Below are 16,014 nucleotides of genomic sequence, written 5' to 3' on the forward strand. Positions count from 1 at the left end.
AGGAACGCTGTTGATTCTGGGTGGCATTCCTGTCCCGGAACGAAAGCAAAATGTCCTAAAATTGGGATCCAAGTATTGTGTGGAGCCTTCCCTGAGCGCTATGGAGCAACTAGCCCTGACCAGAGATATCGCAAGGTGTGTAACTGAGAAAGAAAAGGAGAGATGTGTAGTTGAATGTGTGGACGCTGTATGTAATATAAAGAGCCATAGAGTCAAACCCAAAGTGCGAGATGTTGCACGCCACTTGTCACCAACGGCCTGCAATCGGACAAAGAAGGTCATTTCATGGTGCTTCCTGATGATATGTTCCAAGCGAAAGCTTTGCTAGCACTAGACAAATGCTTCAAGGAAGTTAAGGTGACTCCTGAAAAAACAAAAAAGCGAGTGTTAGAGCTCCTGAACGAATGCAACTTGCAGAAGTTGGCATGTGAAGTTAAGAAGGCGAAGGAAGCGGTGCTGGATGTGTTCTTTTCCGCGAAAACACGCAAGCAAGATATTTCCTTCCAAGCAATAGTATCAGAGCATCATACGTGGCAGCTCGTGATAGCAGGGTTTTTGCAGCGCATGTTGAATTCTTTGAGTGTAGACGACCCTTTTTTGGTAACAAACTCTGAGCGAGTGGTTTCTTGTCATCCCTGAACACCAAAAATTGTTTGGGGTTCAGCATAGATGTAGAGGAACTCTACTATTCAATGCCCAAAGACGAGCTGATGAAGTGCGCTCAAAAGTGTATCACAACAGAGAATGACGAAGTGGCCTTCCCTAACACATCCGGTATGTCAACGGAGAGCTTCCTAGAACTAGTGAGCTTTTACTTAAGCAGCACTGTGGTCGGCTTTGGTGGAAAGACGTACTTGCAAAAAAGTGGGGTTTGCATTGGCTCGAGAGTATAGCACCTGCGTTGAGCGCTATTTTTCTTGGTTCTCTTGGGGACATCCAAGATTTTGTGATCAAAGTTTTCAGGTATGCAGACGATTATTTGGTGTTGACAACTGCTCCAAACTTAACAATGGTTAACGAAAAAGTATTGGATGCATTCCGTACTCGAGGGAAGGAGTTAAAGTTCACATGCGAGGCTCCGAGTGGGAACAGCTTGCAATACCTGGACTTGAAACTCGCTTTTGAAAAGTATCATGTCTGTTGGCTGTTTTCGCCCCGTTCAGAGAAGCCACTTCTCAGCTTTTCTTCAGACCACTCCAAAATAGTCAAGCAGGGTATTGCAATCGCCTGTTTGAAGTCGGCAGTGATGAAATCTTGCCCACACGGTGTGGGAGAGTCCTTCAATCAGCAAGTAGCACGGCTCAGGAAGGCAGGCTTCCCTGACGCGGTGCTATTCGTGGCGAGCAAGAAAGTGAAAAAAGCCATCCTGTCAGAAGGCAGCGGTTCCAATGAAAAAGGACGGGGTCCTAACGAGCGAGGCACGTTATCGGTAATTCCGTACGTGAACGGGTTATCACATCGATTAAAGAACGTGGCAGCGAGATTTGATGTGAAGGTGTCGTTTTCGGCGAAGAATAAGCTCAGTAGTGCGTGCTCTCTGGTTCGAAAGAAGTTCGAACAGCCCCAAGGCACACAGGTATGTACAGTACGTCATTCGCGGCGTTTTGTTGAATGCAAGAAAAACGTCGTATACCGCATCCCGGTGACGTGCGGTCATGTGTATGTAGGGCAAACTAGACGCTGTGTCAACATCTGATTACGAGAGCATTCGTCGAGCCTCCAGGGGCGTCCCTTCACTCACTTAGCCCTCCACTGCGCAGAATGTGGTTGCACACCGTGTTTCGGTAACACAGGTATTTTATTTTCCCACAAGAAACCGGTGCCAAGAGAGTTGACAGAAGCCTTCCACATTACTTCTCACAAAGATGACCGTGTGAGTCACCCATCGCTGGCCTTACTAGATAAAGAGATCAACCTGTTAGCAACGCACGTGTAACGTGTATTCGGAGTCCCCGTGCGCATGTGTGCCCCCAAGAAATCATGTGGCATAGCCTATGCAAGTGTGTTTTTTCTGATAATAAATTTCCGTATAAACCGGATTATAGGTCGACCCGGTATATAGGTCGACCCCCTACCTTGAGGTGGGAAAAGTTGACAAAAAAAAGTAATTTGGCACAGAAGCGCATTCACAATGTCTATATTTTTTTTCGACGCCCGTCCGTCACTGCCACTCACTATGCCTTCCGAAGTCACTCGTCCGAGTTCTCAGAGTCGTCCGAGGATGACTGCTTCGCACTGTCATCTTCCATGCCATCAGGCACGTTGCTGATGGAGCACTTCCTGAACGCTCGTGTAACCATGTCGTCGGGCAGCGACTGCCCAGAGAAGGACACCCAGCTTGACACGGTCGCAACCGGCCCGTATAGGTCTTTTTGTTGTCGCTGGCTATCCACTCATTCTACAGTTCGCGGAGCCGGTCCGCGCATGGCCTCCGGAGCGATCGTGAGCGAAGTTCCCGGACGAAGTCCGCCACTTTGTTCTCCAACTCGGGGTGCACCGCTTGACGTCCACAGAACGATCGGTTTTTGGGGTTGCACGCGCACAGCTTAACTTTCTGGCTCCGCCAGTATCGCACACTTTTCTCTGAAACGCCTAACTGGCGTTACGCCGCCATATTCCCATTCTGCTCGGTGACTCAATCACCGTCAGCTTAAACGCCGCGGTGAACTGGCGTCGACTGCCGCCACTCATCTCGGAACAGAGACGTACAGAAATGTACGCACGCACGCGTAATAGACGAGTAAAAGACGAAAAACTAGAGAAAAGCGAAATCAAATAAAGGCCTGATAGAGCGAGAGAGCAGTCCGACACGAATGGCGATTGGCGACGGACTACGCTTGCACATTGTTGCCAGACAACGATTTACATTCTGCCAATGACCGCTATATAAGACGAGGGGTGACTTTTGTGGGGATTTTTTTTTGAAAAAAACTCGACCTATATTCCGGTTTATACGGTTAGTTGAAAACTGCGTTGTGTGTGTTCTCTTCCCTTGGTCCAGTTTTTTGTGTGCAGTTCCAGCCCGGCTTTCCACTTTGCTTCACCGCATTACAGAATGTAGTTAGTCGACTAGGAAACACGCAAGGTGAAGTAATTGTTTTTGAAAGTGGATGTCGAAACGTTTCCTCCATAGAAACTTTTTCCAACTTGGGGGTTCTCCCTAAACTGATCTAGAGTAAGACTTGTCCCTTACTTCGAGTTCTCCGTCAATTCACTTTCGCGCTCTACACAAACGGTTAGCCTCCCGGTTAGCTCAGTTGGTATCGACTGCCACAGATAGACGTCGCTCAAGGATCTTGGACCGGGGCAAACTGCCTTCAAAGTCGAAGTTCCTGAGAGAGCTGTAGAGAGAGAGAGAGAGAGAGAGAGAGAGAACAAAGTTTTATTTTCCGCAGGACTAGCTACTAAGTCGGGGTCCTAATTTGAAAGTTCAGTTTACCGGATCCACGTAGTACTCCAGAATGCCCGTGCGGATCCGGTGCACGTGTTTGTAGAGAGCTTCCTGGGCAGCCTGGATGTTTACTGTCGGCGGGGGGGACAGCCAGAGCTCCCAGGAGGTGATGGAGGCGAGGGATGGGGCAAGTGATGGCGGGGTGCAGTCCCAATAAGAATGCGGGATGGATGGCTAGGAAGAGCAGGTTTTGCAGTCGTAAGGTCGCACTTCAGGCGGATGTGAGCCTTTTCCCTTCGCAGGATGTAGTTAGACTTTTCTAACAGGAACCATCAACCACTGAAGTTACTTGAATCGGTTAAGGACGTCTTTCACCAGAGGCCATCGGCTCCATTTCCGGCCAGCTGATCTCTTAAAAGATGTGGAAAACGAATTTCGTGCACTTTACGTGCTTCGCTTCAAACCGTGTCCGTCCAAACGCAAGGACTTAATTATGGCGCCACTATTATTGACTAATGTAATCTACTGCCGTGGTGTATCATCGCGACAATACAGATGCACAACTTCGTAGTACAAGTTTACACACACACACGCACACACACATACAGACGCGGGGACGAAAGCACACACTGCATTGCCTTCCGGCACGCAATGCCATGGAAAGCGCACTCTTTTTTATTCAGATACTTTTGAAGGCGCACCGATCAGTCAGAAGCAGCAGAAGGGAAAACAGTTCCTTAAAGAGTACAAGTGCACGCCGTTTTCTTTTTTTCTCTGTGCTGCAACAAAAAAACATCTTTACAGTTTCTTTTTAACGAAGGCCCATTTCGCAACAAAGTTAAAGAAAAAAGTGGGTGGTACATAATTATCCCATTTTAAATCGCCCTGCGCTTGAGTGAAGCTATCGAAAGCGCCTGACAATCCAGGGGGGAACGGCAGCACCAGAGTGGAGACAAATGATATCAGCTAATGGTTTTTCTTGCACGTCTATAGTTTACAGCACACGGAGCATCGAATTCGTCGCGTTTCCGGCGTAGTCTCTCAGGAGAGAGCACTGAGTAACTTTTTCGTTCATGCGATTTCGCGCCCGAACTTTACGCTGATTTGGCTCTTGGCGCCTCTGAAAGCAATTTTTTTCCACTCTAAATCCTTCCTGTCTTGAGCCCTCGAGCCCTTACAGCATCATTTGCGAGGCACATGTGTCCGTCTCCCCCTCGTCAAATGAAATTTATAGACCCGTGTTTCTTATTTTCACTTGGCGTACCAGGAAGTACATGCTGCAGGCCCTGCGCGTTTTGCTTTCCGCGCACTTCCACTGAACAATCGCATACGTGTGTGAAATGCGCTGCGTCGGGCGAGAGCCCAACTCTGCCCCCAGACATGTGAAAGTTGCACGGACGACGCATCACTGCGGAACTGACCCATGTATAAATTATAGACAGCTGATGCCGTAGAAAGGGCCAAGCAGGGACCCCAATGAGACCCGCACACTTGCCCGTAGGGACTTGCACTGCACTTGGAAGCCAATCAGGGCGCACAGGTAATCGCCGAAGCCGATCTCCGGCATTGTCTTTGGCTCAAAGTGGAGGCAGGCGTGGCCCGACTGCCAGAGGAGGAAGTCGCTCAGCCGAGTCTCGCCCGATGTTCGCAGCAGCAGGTCCACGCCCGTCCCGTCGCCGAGGGACATGCACTCGTCGATCAGATCGGCAGTTATGTCCCTGCGAATGCAAACAGAAGCGCGCTACAGCGGGACAACATGTAGGCAAAGTGGAAGAGCAATTTCCCCGAGGCAGTTCAAAGCTTCATGGCTTCCCCTGGAAACACTGTTGCCTCGTGCCCTTCTCTCTCTGCTTCCCCTTCTTCGTGTTTTGGCGCGATACTTCCCGCCGCAGTTTCGCCAGGATCGGCCGTGGCTGGCGTACGCCTGTTCTAGTCCCATGCCTGCCCGTTCTCCAGTCACGCGACGTGACATCAGCGCTGCACGCACTGGGCTGAGCTCCTACTTTGACCCGCCGCGGTGGCTCAGGCGCTGCGCTGTTGAACCCCACGATGCGGCTTCGATTCCCGGCCGCTTTCCTGATGGAGGCGAAAAGCGGTGACGCCCGTGTGTTCGAGATTTCGCCGTACGTTAAAGATCCCCTGGTGGTCAAAATTAATTTGCAGCCCTTCACTACGGCGCGCCTCATCGCCTGCGCAGCGTCGATGAGTTAACCCTCACAATCAATCAATCAATCAATCAATCAATCAATCAATCAATCAATCAATCAATCAATCAATCAATCAATCAATCAATCAATCAATCAATCAATCCTATTCTAGACATCCGGGTTCAATTACCCGCACGATTTTCATTTACTCGGCATAAAATGCTGGAAAAAGCAGGCGTACACGAGCCAGTGCTAGGGGTTTACAAGTGTAAGAGGCGGCGATAAAAGAGCGTTAGCCCCTCGCATTTCCGTTTGTGCCGCTGGCAGCGCTACTGACGCAATTTCTGCTCTTACGTAATCACTGCAGGGTTCCCCAGGTCGAAGCTCGTCTTACTACTGACATAAAGCGCACTTTGAGGAAGAACAGGCCCTAAGTGTTACGGCGCCCTTCAACGGAAATTTTGGGTAGTACGCTGTAGATCCCATGGCCTCCGAGATTCCCCCGCGCGCTTTTAGCAAAACGTAGCAAAACGTCCGCGGGGGAATCTCGGAGGCCATGTAGATCCATACGGTTTCACATCATGGCATCGAGCAACGTGATTCCCCAGGAGGTGTTGAGCTGACACACGCCGCACTAATTTTCTGAGCCAACCTCAGAAAAGATGCAATCCGAAGTACTTCCCACTCATGCGAGGATTTTCAACAGCGGAGCTGTCTAACCCGGCAGCGAGTTGTCCAACGCGAACAGAAGACCTCCGATCGGAAAGGAAAAATGCTCCCCGCGGTGGGAATATAGAACGTGGAACCGCCTCATCGTGAAACCGGGGTGTATCCGATGAAGCTATCATCACATTTTTATTAACAAAAACAGGTTTAGTTGCCTAATAAATATCCAGTACACAGCGAAAGAACTCACGGCTGTACACTCCGATACGTCCCGTTACGACAGGCAGGCTTCGGTGCTTGCTGCAGCACCTGTTTTTTTATTATTATTATTATATTATTTCCCTATTCGTTAATCTTGCTGCTTCAGTTTGTGTCCAGAAGGAACCTGAAAGGTGAAAGCAACAAGTGGGGGGACACAGGACACCTCTATGACGTGAACAAAGAAAACGGTTACTTGCGATACATTTCGTACTGGCATGTTTGCCTGGTTAAGGGTAATCAGTCTCGGTCAATAATGAGAGCAGTTTCACGGGGGGGACACAGAGAGTTGTGTTCCGTTGCAACCTGGCTGGTCGCAGTCGCTTGAAGCGTTCTGCTTCCTTTGTTTTGAAGGTTACCGTCTCACGGCAACAGCGCGCAAGTGCCTGGCACTGTTCAGCGTCCGAGTCGGATGCCCCGAGCGCGCTCACAGTCCATTCGATTTTCTGGACGAAATACCTCCACGCTGGCTCGGGGAGGGGGGGGGGGGGGGGAGCAAACTCCACCGCATCCACTCGCGTTCGCCGTAGTGAGTGTAGGCTTAAAGGGACACTGAAGTGATATGTAAACATTGCGGGATTACTTGCGCAAATTGTAGTCCGGAGTCCCCAGGCCATGTTACGACCACTCTGGGCGCGTTTACGCGATTTTCTTTAGTAGAAAAATTAATTCGAAAATGCTGTCCTCCTCTCTTTACGCTCGCCCATTTTCTGCGGCGTTTTCGTGTGATGTCGAGAAATGCCGAGCTCGCAATTGGCTGCGCTACTGCACGGCTCCCCGGCCTTCAGACAGAGTCAGTCGGCCCAGCGTTTCGTCCGCCGGCCGCCGACGGGTCGTCGCAATTCGTTCGCTTAGTTGAAACGAAGCCAGGACACGTTTGTGAATGGAAGAATGGGCCTTTCTTTACTTGGTTAGTTTGTACACTGTATCTAGCTCCAAGTCAAGGTCGCTTCACACAAGCGCTGCACAAGCGCACATGCGACGCTTCGCTGACTGGTACGCCAGTAGGAAAATATAAGGCCTCTTGAAGGCGGGAGAAGAGTCAGCGATGTCAATATAGGTACTAAGGAAATAAAATCAACTGATATTTTTACCGTACAGCGTAAAAATAGGGTGCGGGAAGCACTTTTTTGCGCTGGGCGAACAAGCACAGCGGTCAGCAGCACGACTACGCATCTGCGAACGCTTTTCCGTCTACGAAATGCAATTGCTAGACCTGAGCTATTGTGGAAACTCGGGGGACGCTTACTGCACGAGCGCAGTACAACAAATAGTCACCTAAGCTGCTTGAAATGCCAAAACTAAATAAAAGTGTAAACTTGTTGTACAATATATACCTTATATTACCAAGGTCATAAGAGCTCGTTCCGTGGCCGAGTGCTCTGAGGCGCTAGGTATGTTGCCGCAAGTGTTTTGCAAGTCACGAGTTCGAGTCCCCGCGGGTAGGCGCTTTTTTTTTTTTTTTTGCAAGTTAACTTTTTCGTTTTCTGCCGATGTTTTCTACATTGAGTTCACCTTTTTTTGGGCCGCAACGTTCATGGCTCCACGAACTAGTTCACAGAACGCGCGCAGGCTGGCACTGGCGCGCTAGCGAGTTCTCGTTGGCGTGCTGTTGCCATAAGCACCGACTGCTTGCGGGCAGTGGGCACAGGCCAGAATGAACAGACCCTTGGCCTCGTGCGAACACGCTTTTTACGGTACAGGCATGAGTGAGGCAAGCTCCAAATATGGGGGAAAAGCGCATGACATTTGGGCGTATGCGGGTACGCGGAGGGCGTCCATGCACTGCGTAGGCCTCGGCTAGTGAATGCTACGATTCCAAGCCGTCCTGGGAGGCTTATCTTTATGCATTTTTACAGCCGACAACATGGCAGAAGCGCGGTACGATGATTACTGAGTTATTGAGAATGCCCATCCAACAACGCCAACAGTTGTGTTTTACAGAACCGAAACCGAAACCGAAACTTGTTTGGTTGCTCACCTTGGGCATCGTCCAATCACGGTGCCCGCTCCTCCTAACGTCACAGCTTTAGTTGGTGCGGCCGCCGCAAACCGCGCATGGTAGTTTTTCTTCTTTCGCGCTTTGTAAAATAATTACCGATTTGTCAACCGGATAAACGATGAAAAGTGTGCTAATTTGAGCCAGTCTACGCAGTGCACGCAAAAACGGGAGCTTGACAAATTCACTTCAGTGTCCCTTAATGTGAGCGCACATGCTCATAGCACCGAGTGTTGTGTCGGGACGTCCAGGTGGCGGAGACCCGACCAGTCAATGTCCCAGCGGACACGGAGGAAACGCTGCTCCTCGTCCCAGAAGTAAGGCGCGTGCTGCATTCTAGCGCCACGTGCTCCGCCGTCTCCCCCTCCCGCACAAGGATCGAGCGGCATTGCGCGGCAGAGAGAAGCCGCGTTCCTCCTGCCGTGGTCGGTCCCACCGGTGGCGCCCCTGAGTGGAGCCGGAAGAGAACGTTCCTGGACCCACAGGCACATGATCCGTTTCAGTACGCCCTGCTTGACCGCCTCGACTGGTGGTTGTCGGTAAAGGGGGGTGGGAAGGAGTTTAGCGAGAAGGTCGCGGTACGGACGACGGGGCTTGACCGTCGTGCTCGACCTCGGCTCGAGCAGGGCGATAGCGCCAACGATTTCCCTTGAGAAAGGGCAGGCTCCAACGCCTCGGTGCAGGTGGACTGTTGTGACCAGCCACTTTGCTGTGTGGGCTGAGCCGATGGACTGGAGCGCCACGGGGAGAACGGTCGGGCTGGTTTCGGAAGTACACAAATCGCTGGACTAAAAGCTTAATCTCGGACAAGACGCTGGCCACCGGCATCTAGACTCCAAAAAAGATTTGCGCGCCTCACAGGTTCGTACGAGGACCTCCGGACGAAGACCGCCCACTGTCGGAGAAACTTGTTCACTGATCTCGTGTCGAAGGAGGTGACTCTCGCCGAATATGGGGCATCAGCGTAGACCACCAACGTTGCAGACATGAGCTTCGCATTCCGGGGCACAGCATTAGTATTTCTTTTGGGTTATTCGTCGCGTTGGCTTTGAACAGCCGGGTCTCCGACGAAGGGAGAGGCGCCGCCAGCTCTGCTCTTTCTACATCCTTGCACCAGTAGTGGAAGCTGCGCCATTTTTTTTTTTTCAGCTTACCCTAAAATGCCGATAAGCGCCGCTCCTTTAACCGCTCTCACGGCCCGAACGAGAGAAACCGGAAGCTCCCATGAACGCTTCTGACTGCGCTCTTGTTCCAAAACACAACCTAGGAACACACGGCCTACCGAGAGTTCTGCACATGCTCGCCCTTTCGTTATTGTTATATGACTGTGCCGAATGCGCTTGTGACCTGGTGACCACTGTGGTTCGTGACATGCACTCTAACAAAGACAAGAAGAAAATTGAAGTCGGGGAAAAAGAGGATATGAGAGCGGGATAAAAAGATTGCTGCAGTAGAACTTTGGAAAGGCCAAGCTTTGGCGAAAGTTGAGCAACTCGGCGCTGGTGTTGAGTGTATGGCGCTCTTTTTAAATTTCGTGAAGGAGAAAGAAGCGCAGGGCGTGCTGTGGGTGACAGGCTTCTGTCTGAAGAAGCTGTTTAAATAGCGCACAGCTTGCATCGCAAATTTTGTTGCGGCGAAGCAGTACATCAAGCGATAGAAACAGCGGTTTGGTGTTAGAATGTGTCGTCCCGTCGTGCCACTAACGAAAGCCAGAGAACACAGGAATATTTCTCGGAGGCACCAAAGGCCCTTCGCTCCGCGGCGAACGCCCTCTGGACACGCCACGAGTAAACCTTGTTCAACATCTCAAAAAATCCCGGGCCATCTCCACTAACGTGAAGCCTGGGGAGGGGCGAATCATGCAGTGCATAAGTGTATTCAAACATCGTAAGCCTTTCTCTCTTGCCACGCAGCGCGCGCTGATTGGGCACCGGAGGAGCGCCGGCGGGAGGAGCAATCGCGCGCTTGCTGAGGCGGTGGCGCCATCTCTTGCGTTGAGGCGTACTTAAGCAAATAAATTAGAGGCAGACTGGCCGTAAGTTCACTTCGTGTTTACCCGCCGCGGTGGCTCAGTGGCTAAGGCGTTCTGCTGCTGAGCACGAGGTCGCGGGTTCGATTCCCGGCAGCGGCAGCCGCTTTTCTGATAGAGGCGAAAAGCAAAAACGCCCGTGTGTACGAGGTTTCGGCGCACGTTAAAGATCCCCAGGTGGTCAAAATTAATCCGGAGCCCTCCACTACGGCGCGCCTCATCGTCTGCGTTGCGTCGGCGCGTTAAACCCTACGCTCAATCACTTCGTGTCACACGCCGCAGCACGCTAAGAAGTGGAGCGAGGCGTGAGAAAACGAGTGTCCGGGTGTTTTAGTACCGTGACTACATGAGACGACAGGCGGCGCCGACATCCCGAGCCCCTAAGGTGTTTCGCCCCTAAAATGGGCCAGACGATGGTTAGAATAGATTCGCTGGCTGACAGGACCAACAACGTGGTTGGGGTGCTAATGCTGTCGCGCCGACTTCGCGGTCTTCTTTGTCGTCATTAAAAATGCGTTTCTCTCCAACGCACTGCATTATTTTTTGTCTTTTTCTGGGGTGTATGGGTAAGGCGGCTAACATTTCTGCGCTGCCAGTTTGAAGTACGGTTCATTTTGGAACAAGGGTCTTCTCCCCACAATTCCCTGGTTCCTGAACTATCCCCACGTCGAGGGGGGTGCTTGCTCCGTATTTTACAGTATATAATTTTAAAAGTTATACACTCGTCATGTGTATCTGTCGGCACTTACTCGGAGCGCAGGCGACCTTCGCTCACAGCGCGAGCAAACTGCTGCACCATGCCGGTCACTTGACGCCTCGAGGAGTACGCCACACAAGCAACCATTGTGCTCCTGCGTCCATAAAAAGCAAGAATAGGACCTCTTGTCAAGCCATCCGCCATACATTATTTCGAAGATTGTTGGTATGCAGCTGAAACCGAAAAATTGAGTGTGCGATAACCGGACAACAGTGCATGCGGTCAATCCAGCCTGATGGCTATGCACGGCACCGCACAGCGGTGGCGAAGATTATGCGCGACGAGCGGGATCCAGGTATTTTGTCATTCGGGGCGAAGGAACTGGAATTCTGCCACGGGGTTCTTTGCCGTGCGTTGCACCCATTCACCCTGGAATCAGGCCGTCTGCCGTGTTAGACATCATTTGGCCCTGCTGGATTCCCCTGCAAGTATATGCGCGCCTAGCTCACTGCTTCGTCTGTACCACATTCTTTCTTCGTCTTTCTTACTTCCAGTTTTCCTTCAATGGTGTTCGTTTTTACCTCTTTTTTATTTCTTTCTCTAATCTACTTACTTTTATTTCTCGAGTCATCTACTGCTAATACATTCTAATATTTACATATTTTTCTTTCCCTACAAAAATTGCATAATTTCTTTCGGTAAGGCGCCCATTTCCTGGCCAATCCCCCTGAGTGGGTACGAGCCATTTCACTGGTACCACCACCATCACCAGAACGTAGCGGACAGCCTGGGATTGAGCTGGTGCGCTGCGGGACCTGCCGAGGACCTTGGAGAACGGAACTTCCAGTAAAGGTGGGGTTTTTCGGGGACTCGATGTCGTTCTTGGGAAGCGCGCGGCCGGGTGCTAGGACCCCGGTACCACAAGTGCTAGCTTTGGTTGACATGTACGCGGTGAGCGAAGGGTGAAAGAAAATGTTGGTAAAAGCACGCAGTTTACCGTTTCCGAAATTTATTTTACCGTCGCGTTTGCGTCACTGTATGCGTAATCGTCTTCATTGCTAACAGCCCCGTGAATTTCAACATGCACCACCATGTCACGTTGGACACAACGGTGGAGATCTTCTGGTGCGCGTTCGAAAAAAACTGGCCGTGTGTACAAAACTTCAGAGCGTCTAAGGAGGTCTGAATTAATCCGTGGCCTTCCACTAAGGCGAGCCCAGGCACAGATTTGGCGCGTGAAGCCCCAAGGTTTATTTGAATTGTTCGGAGAGCCAACGGAGCACAAATTCGGAAGAGGTCGCGTGCCCTGATGTGGGACCATGTTCTCAAAATATGCCCTGGCGACCAATTCATCTGACGTTTAACTTAATCCGTGCGCCCTGACTTCATCGGCGCTTTAAATGCGTCGTGGTGCAGCAACTGCGTCAGCCTGCAGGGATAAGCAACAAGGGACCGTGATTAACGAAGGGGACCGTGCATGCATGGCTACACAACAAGGACGGCGGGCCCTTTGAGGCGCTCAGTATGACATCAGTGCTTTCACATTCACAACTCACACGAAGAAGCGCTTAGGTGCCCTCGGATATTTTTTCTCCCCTTCGCTCTGTCCTCGTATCCCTTCGCTGTAGCTTTGCCGGTTTTTGCTTGATCCGAAAGTCGCTCTGTCTCAGCCTTGCGCTTGTGATTTTGGCAACTTACAAATTCATCAATCATAACAATAGTGTAACGGAGCTCACCCGGAGTTGCCCGCTGTGACGAGCTCTACCGTGGCCAGCAGGCGTTGCAGGTTCCCGGGAAGCAGCTCCAGCTCTCCAACGCACCGTATGCGGCGGCCTCTCTCCCTGAAGCGATCCCTGTGATGGGGCAGCGACGCTCTCACGATAAAATTGATCGGAGGGGGAGCTTCTTCGCACCCTTTATTTGCCTAAATGTTGGCAGCAGCTTTGTTTAAAAGAAGCTGGTAACATTTTTTCCGTATCTATTTATTCCCTGGCCCCGTGGGTTTTCTCGCTGTTGTATGAGACGTGAAAATGGGTGTCCGCAGCCCTGGCCAGTGCCTGAGAAGCCCCAGCAGCCGGCGAAGCCTTCAAGACCCGGATCTGTAGCTTCGTCAAAAGCCGACGCCGTACTTCTTGAACTAGCAACTACCCACCCTCTATCCAAACCCCTGCCCCGTGTGCATATATAAGCGGGCAGACGAGGAGGGGGTAAAACGCCCTGTGCCGGGGACCTCACGAACAGCTACGGAAAAGAAATAAGAATGGTGTACGACCGTGCTGCCCAAGTGGGTCATGATGTCACCCCGCACATGGCTTCTCAGTCACTGCGGCATTGTCGGCAACGAAAGTTCGGACGCTGCCGCCTGGTTGGTGCATCAAACAGCGACGACTGTACTCATTCCTTTGTCTAGGACGGACGCAGCTAGGGCCCTCCGCATGCTTGCCCGGGAAACAATAATCTCTCAGGGGTCTACAGAAGAATTCACATGCGCACGCATTGGTGCCTTTGACCCGTTCCTGCAACGTCCCCTTCCACTAAGCCTCCTAAGGTCTGACGCAACTCTTCTTTGCCGTACTCTGGCTCGGGGCGGCATTTACAAATGCTTACTGACACTTAATAGGAAATGGCAGCGAGTGAGGAGTGCGAAACATGCGGCACGCCGGAGACGATGCGCCACGTTTTATGCGTGCGCCCAAGCTACCCGCCTGAAAGAAAGAAGCTGTCGTCAGCACCAGGGTGTCGAACCGGAACCGGAACCGAACCGAAAACCGGAACCGAACCCGAATTTTCGCCCGGAACCGGAACTGAACCGGAACCGTATTTTTTCCGCCATTTTGGAACTGAACCCGAACCGGAACGAATCGAAGGAACCGTTCCGAACCGGTTCCGGGGCCTCAAAAATGCGATTTCTAGTTTTCCATTTCGGTACCCTACCTTGCGTCTGAAGATATTTTGCCACTCGCCAGACAGAATCATGAAATATTTTGCGTAGTCTGCAGTTCCCAAGGCCCATCATGTTCTCTTCTAATTACCGCAATTACCCGATTCTAACGCGCACTTTTTTTCCGGAAAAATAGGTCGAAAAATCGCATGCGCGTTAGAATCGGATACGAAACCGAAACTACCGAAACAGCGGAAATTTTTTCCCACCCATCACCATCGCCATATCAAGATGGCGGCAAAGATACTTTTAGCAACGATTTTTCGGACGCAGGAAGCATAGGCGCCTAAGCTTTTCTATCGGCGTTCACACAAATCGTCAAATCGTTCCACTTGCGCGCTTGATAACAGCAATGGCAGAAGCGGCTCTCACGCATTTAAAACGAGCGGTCGGCTGAAGCGTGCTCCTCTGGAGAAGCTCGCGGGATGGGCGTGCGAGGCGTGGGCCACGATCCCATCGACCATGGTTGAACGTTCGTTCAGAAGTCACGAACGCGCTTGACGGCACCGAGGACAAGATGTGGTCAGCGGAGAGCGGCGAGGAGTGAGATGAGTGAGATTACTTCGGAAAATAAATCGCCCGTTTCTCTCGCATTCGTTTTTCTTGCTCACAAAGTTCCGTGCTCATTACAATCGGAGGTCCAAGTTTTTTAGTGTTTTTTTTTTGCCAGGAAAATCGGATGCGCGTTAGAATCGGGTAATTACGGTATTGCCCTCAATTTAATGTAAAGTTGTCCGTATATACAATAACTTTGCGTTAGGTACTGCCCATCTCTCCCAATTATCTTTTACATTTAGCATAACTTAAGTTATAACGCATATTGCGAGGCAACATATCATGGAATATTCTTCATGGTTTCTATCTGCATGGTGTTTAAAATCGTGTAAAGTTTTCAATGTGTTGTTAATTCGCAGGCATACCTGTCCGCTTGTGAAGGCCTTCAGGGACACCGTCAACAATAAATCCATATCTTCCACTTATTCTAGTTTGAATGGGCAGTTATATACAAACAGCACTGAGACACCAACACTCGCAGTTCTCAAAATTAACGTTACTTTTTCTTGTATACAGAGCCGTTGTGTCCTTTGGTTACTGCTATAAGAGAACATGAGATATAAAAAAATGGGGAATCCTAATTTCCACTTTTAAAGTATATTTGATAGCATTTTCATGTTATCTTGAATGTGCTCAACCTTAAACTTACGAGGCGGATGGATTGAAGTCGATTAGTGTGGGTTAGCGGGTAGACTGGGGTGAATTAGGTGAGTGAATGAGCTAATGCGAATTAGTGGGACTGGTGTGTTGATTAATTTGGAATAAAGGAATTAGCGGGTCAGTTAAGGCGGATTCGACGGTCGGACCAAACATGATATCTTTGGGGTCCTTGGCATTTAGAAATTTTGCAGCGTTCTCCTTCTCGACAAATCAGGAAATTTTGTCACGCACAAAGTATCCGCAAAGTTATGTGACGACGCCTGAATGCTATAAAAGTCTTTCTTTATGCCCGTATTGCGCTATTAGGTTTTTGCTATATTAACATTGACATTTTCGGACTAAAGTTACTAACTAATTGCTTAATACATATTTTATATTCATTAAATGGTTTTCGAAACGTGTGTATATATGAGGGGAGACAGTTGGAAAGAAACTAAACTGCAAGAAAAAAAGGGAGGGACGATCTACTGGTTTGATGCAAAGACGCCCGATAGCATTCTTTAATACCTTCTCTTTGTGTTACCGTTCTGCAGCCTCCCACACGTGTAGCATCTCAACCCCCGAACACAGCCCCCTCTAAGCTGAGGAAGCGGCGATAGCACGTGCGCTTAGCCAAAGCGGCGCCAAAACTCTCATAACAGACTCTTTGCAGGCATGGCCCAACTTTGCCA

The 16,014-nt window shown here is 50.4% G+C and overlaps 1 protein-coding gene across 2 annotated transcripts in view; it reads right to left on the bottom strand.

Moving 5' to 3' along the window:
• LOC144173837 (dehydrodolichyl diphosphate synthase complex subunit DHDDS-like) overlaps positions 1–16,014 on the bottom strand; it is a 32,646-nt gene that overhangs the window by 2,396 nt on the left and 14,236 nt on the right. Inside the window, exons 4-6 of one of the 2 annotated variants that reach the window (XM_077702107.1) lie at positions 12,924–13,040; positions 11,240–11,341; positions 4,887–5,109 (exon numbers count right to left, since the gene is read on the bottom strand). In XM_077702107.1, coding sequence (XP_077558233.1) covers positions 4,887–5,109; positions 11,240–11,341; positions 12,924–13,040 — 442 coding nt within the window. The remainder of the gene's footprint in view (positions 1–4,886; positions 5,110–11,239; positions 11,342–12,923; positions 13,041–16,014) is intronic. The other variant, XM_077702108.1, reaches the window with a different exon arrangement.

This window comes from Haemaphysalis longicornis, unplaced genomic scaffold (assembly GCF_048455015.1).
Source record: "Haemaphysalis longicornis isolate Haplotype H1 unplaced genomic scaffold, Haemaphysalis longicornis Haplotype H1 scaffold_3, whole genome shotgun sequence".
NCBI lineage: Eukaryota > Metazoa > Arthropoda > Arachnida > Ixodida > Ixodidae > Haemaphysalis > Haemaphysalis longicornis.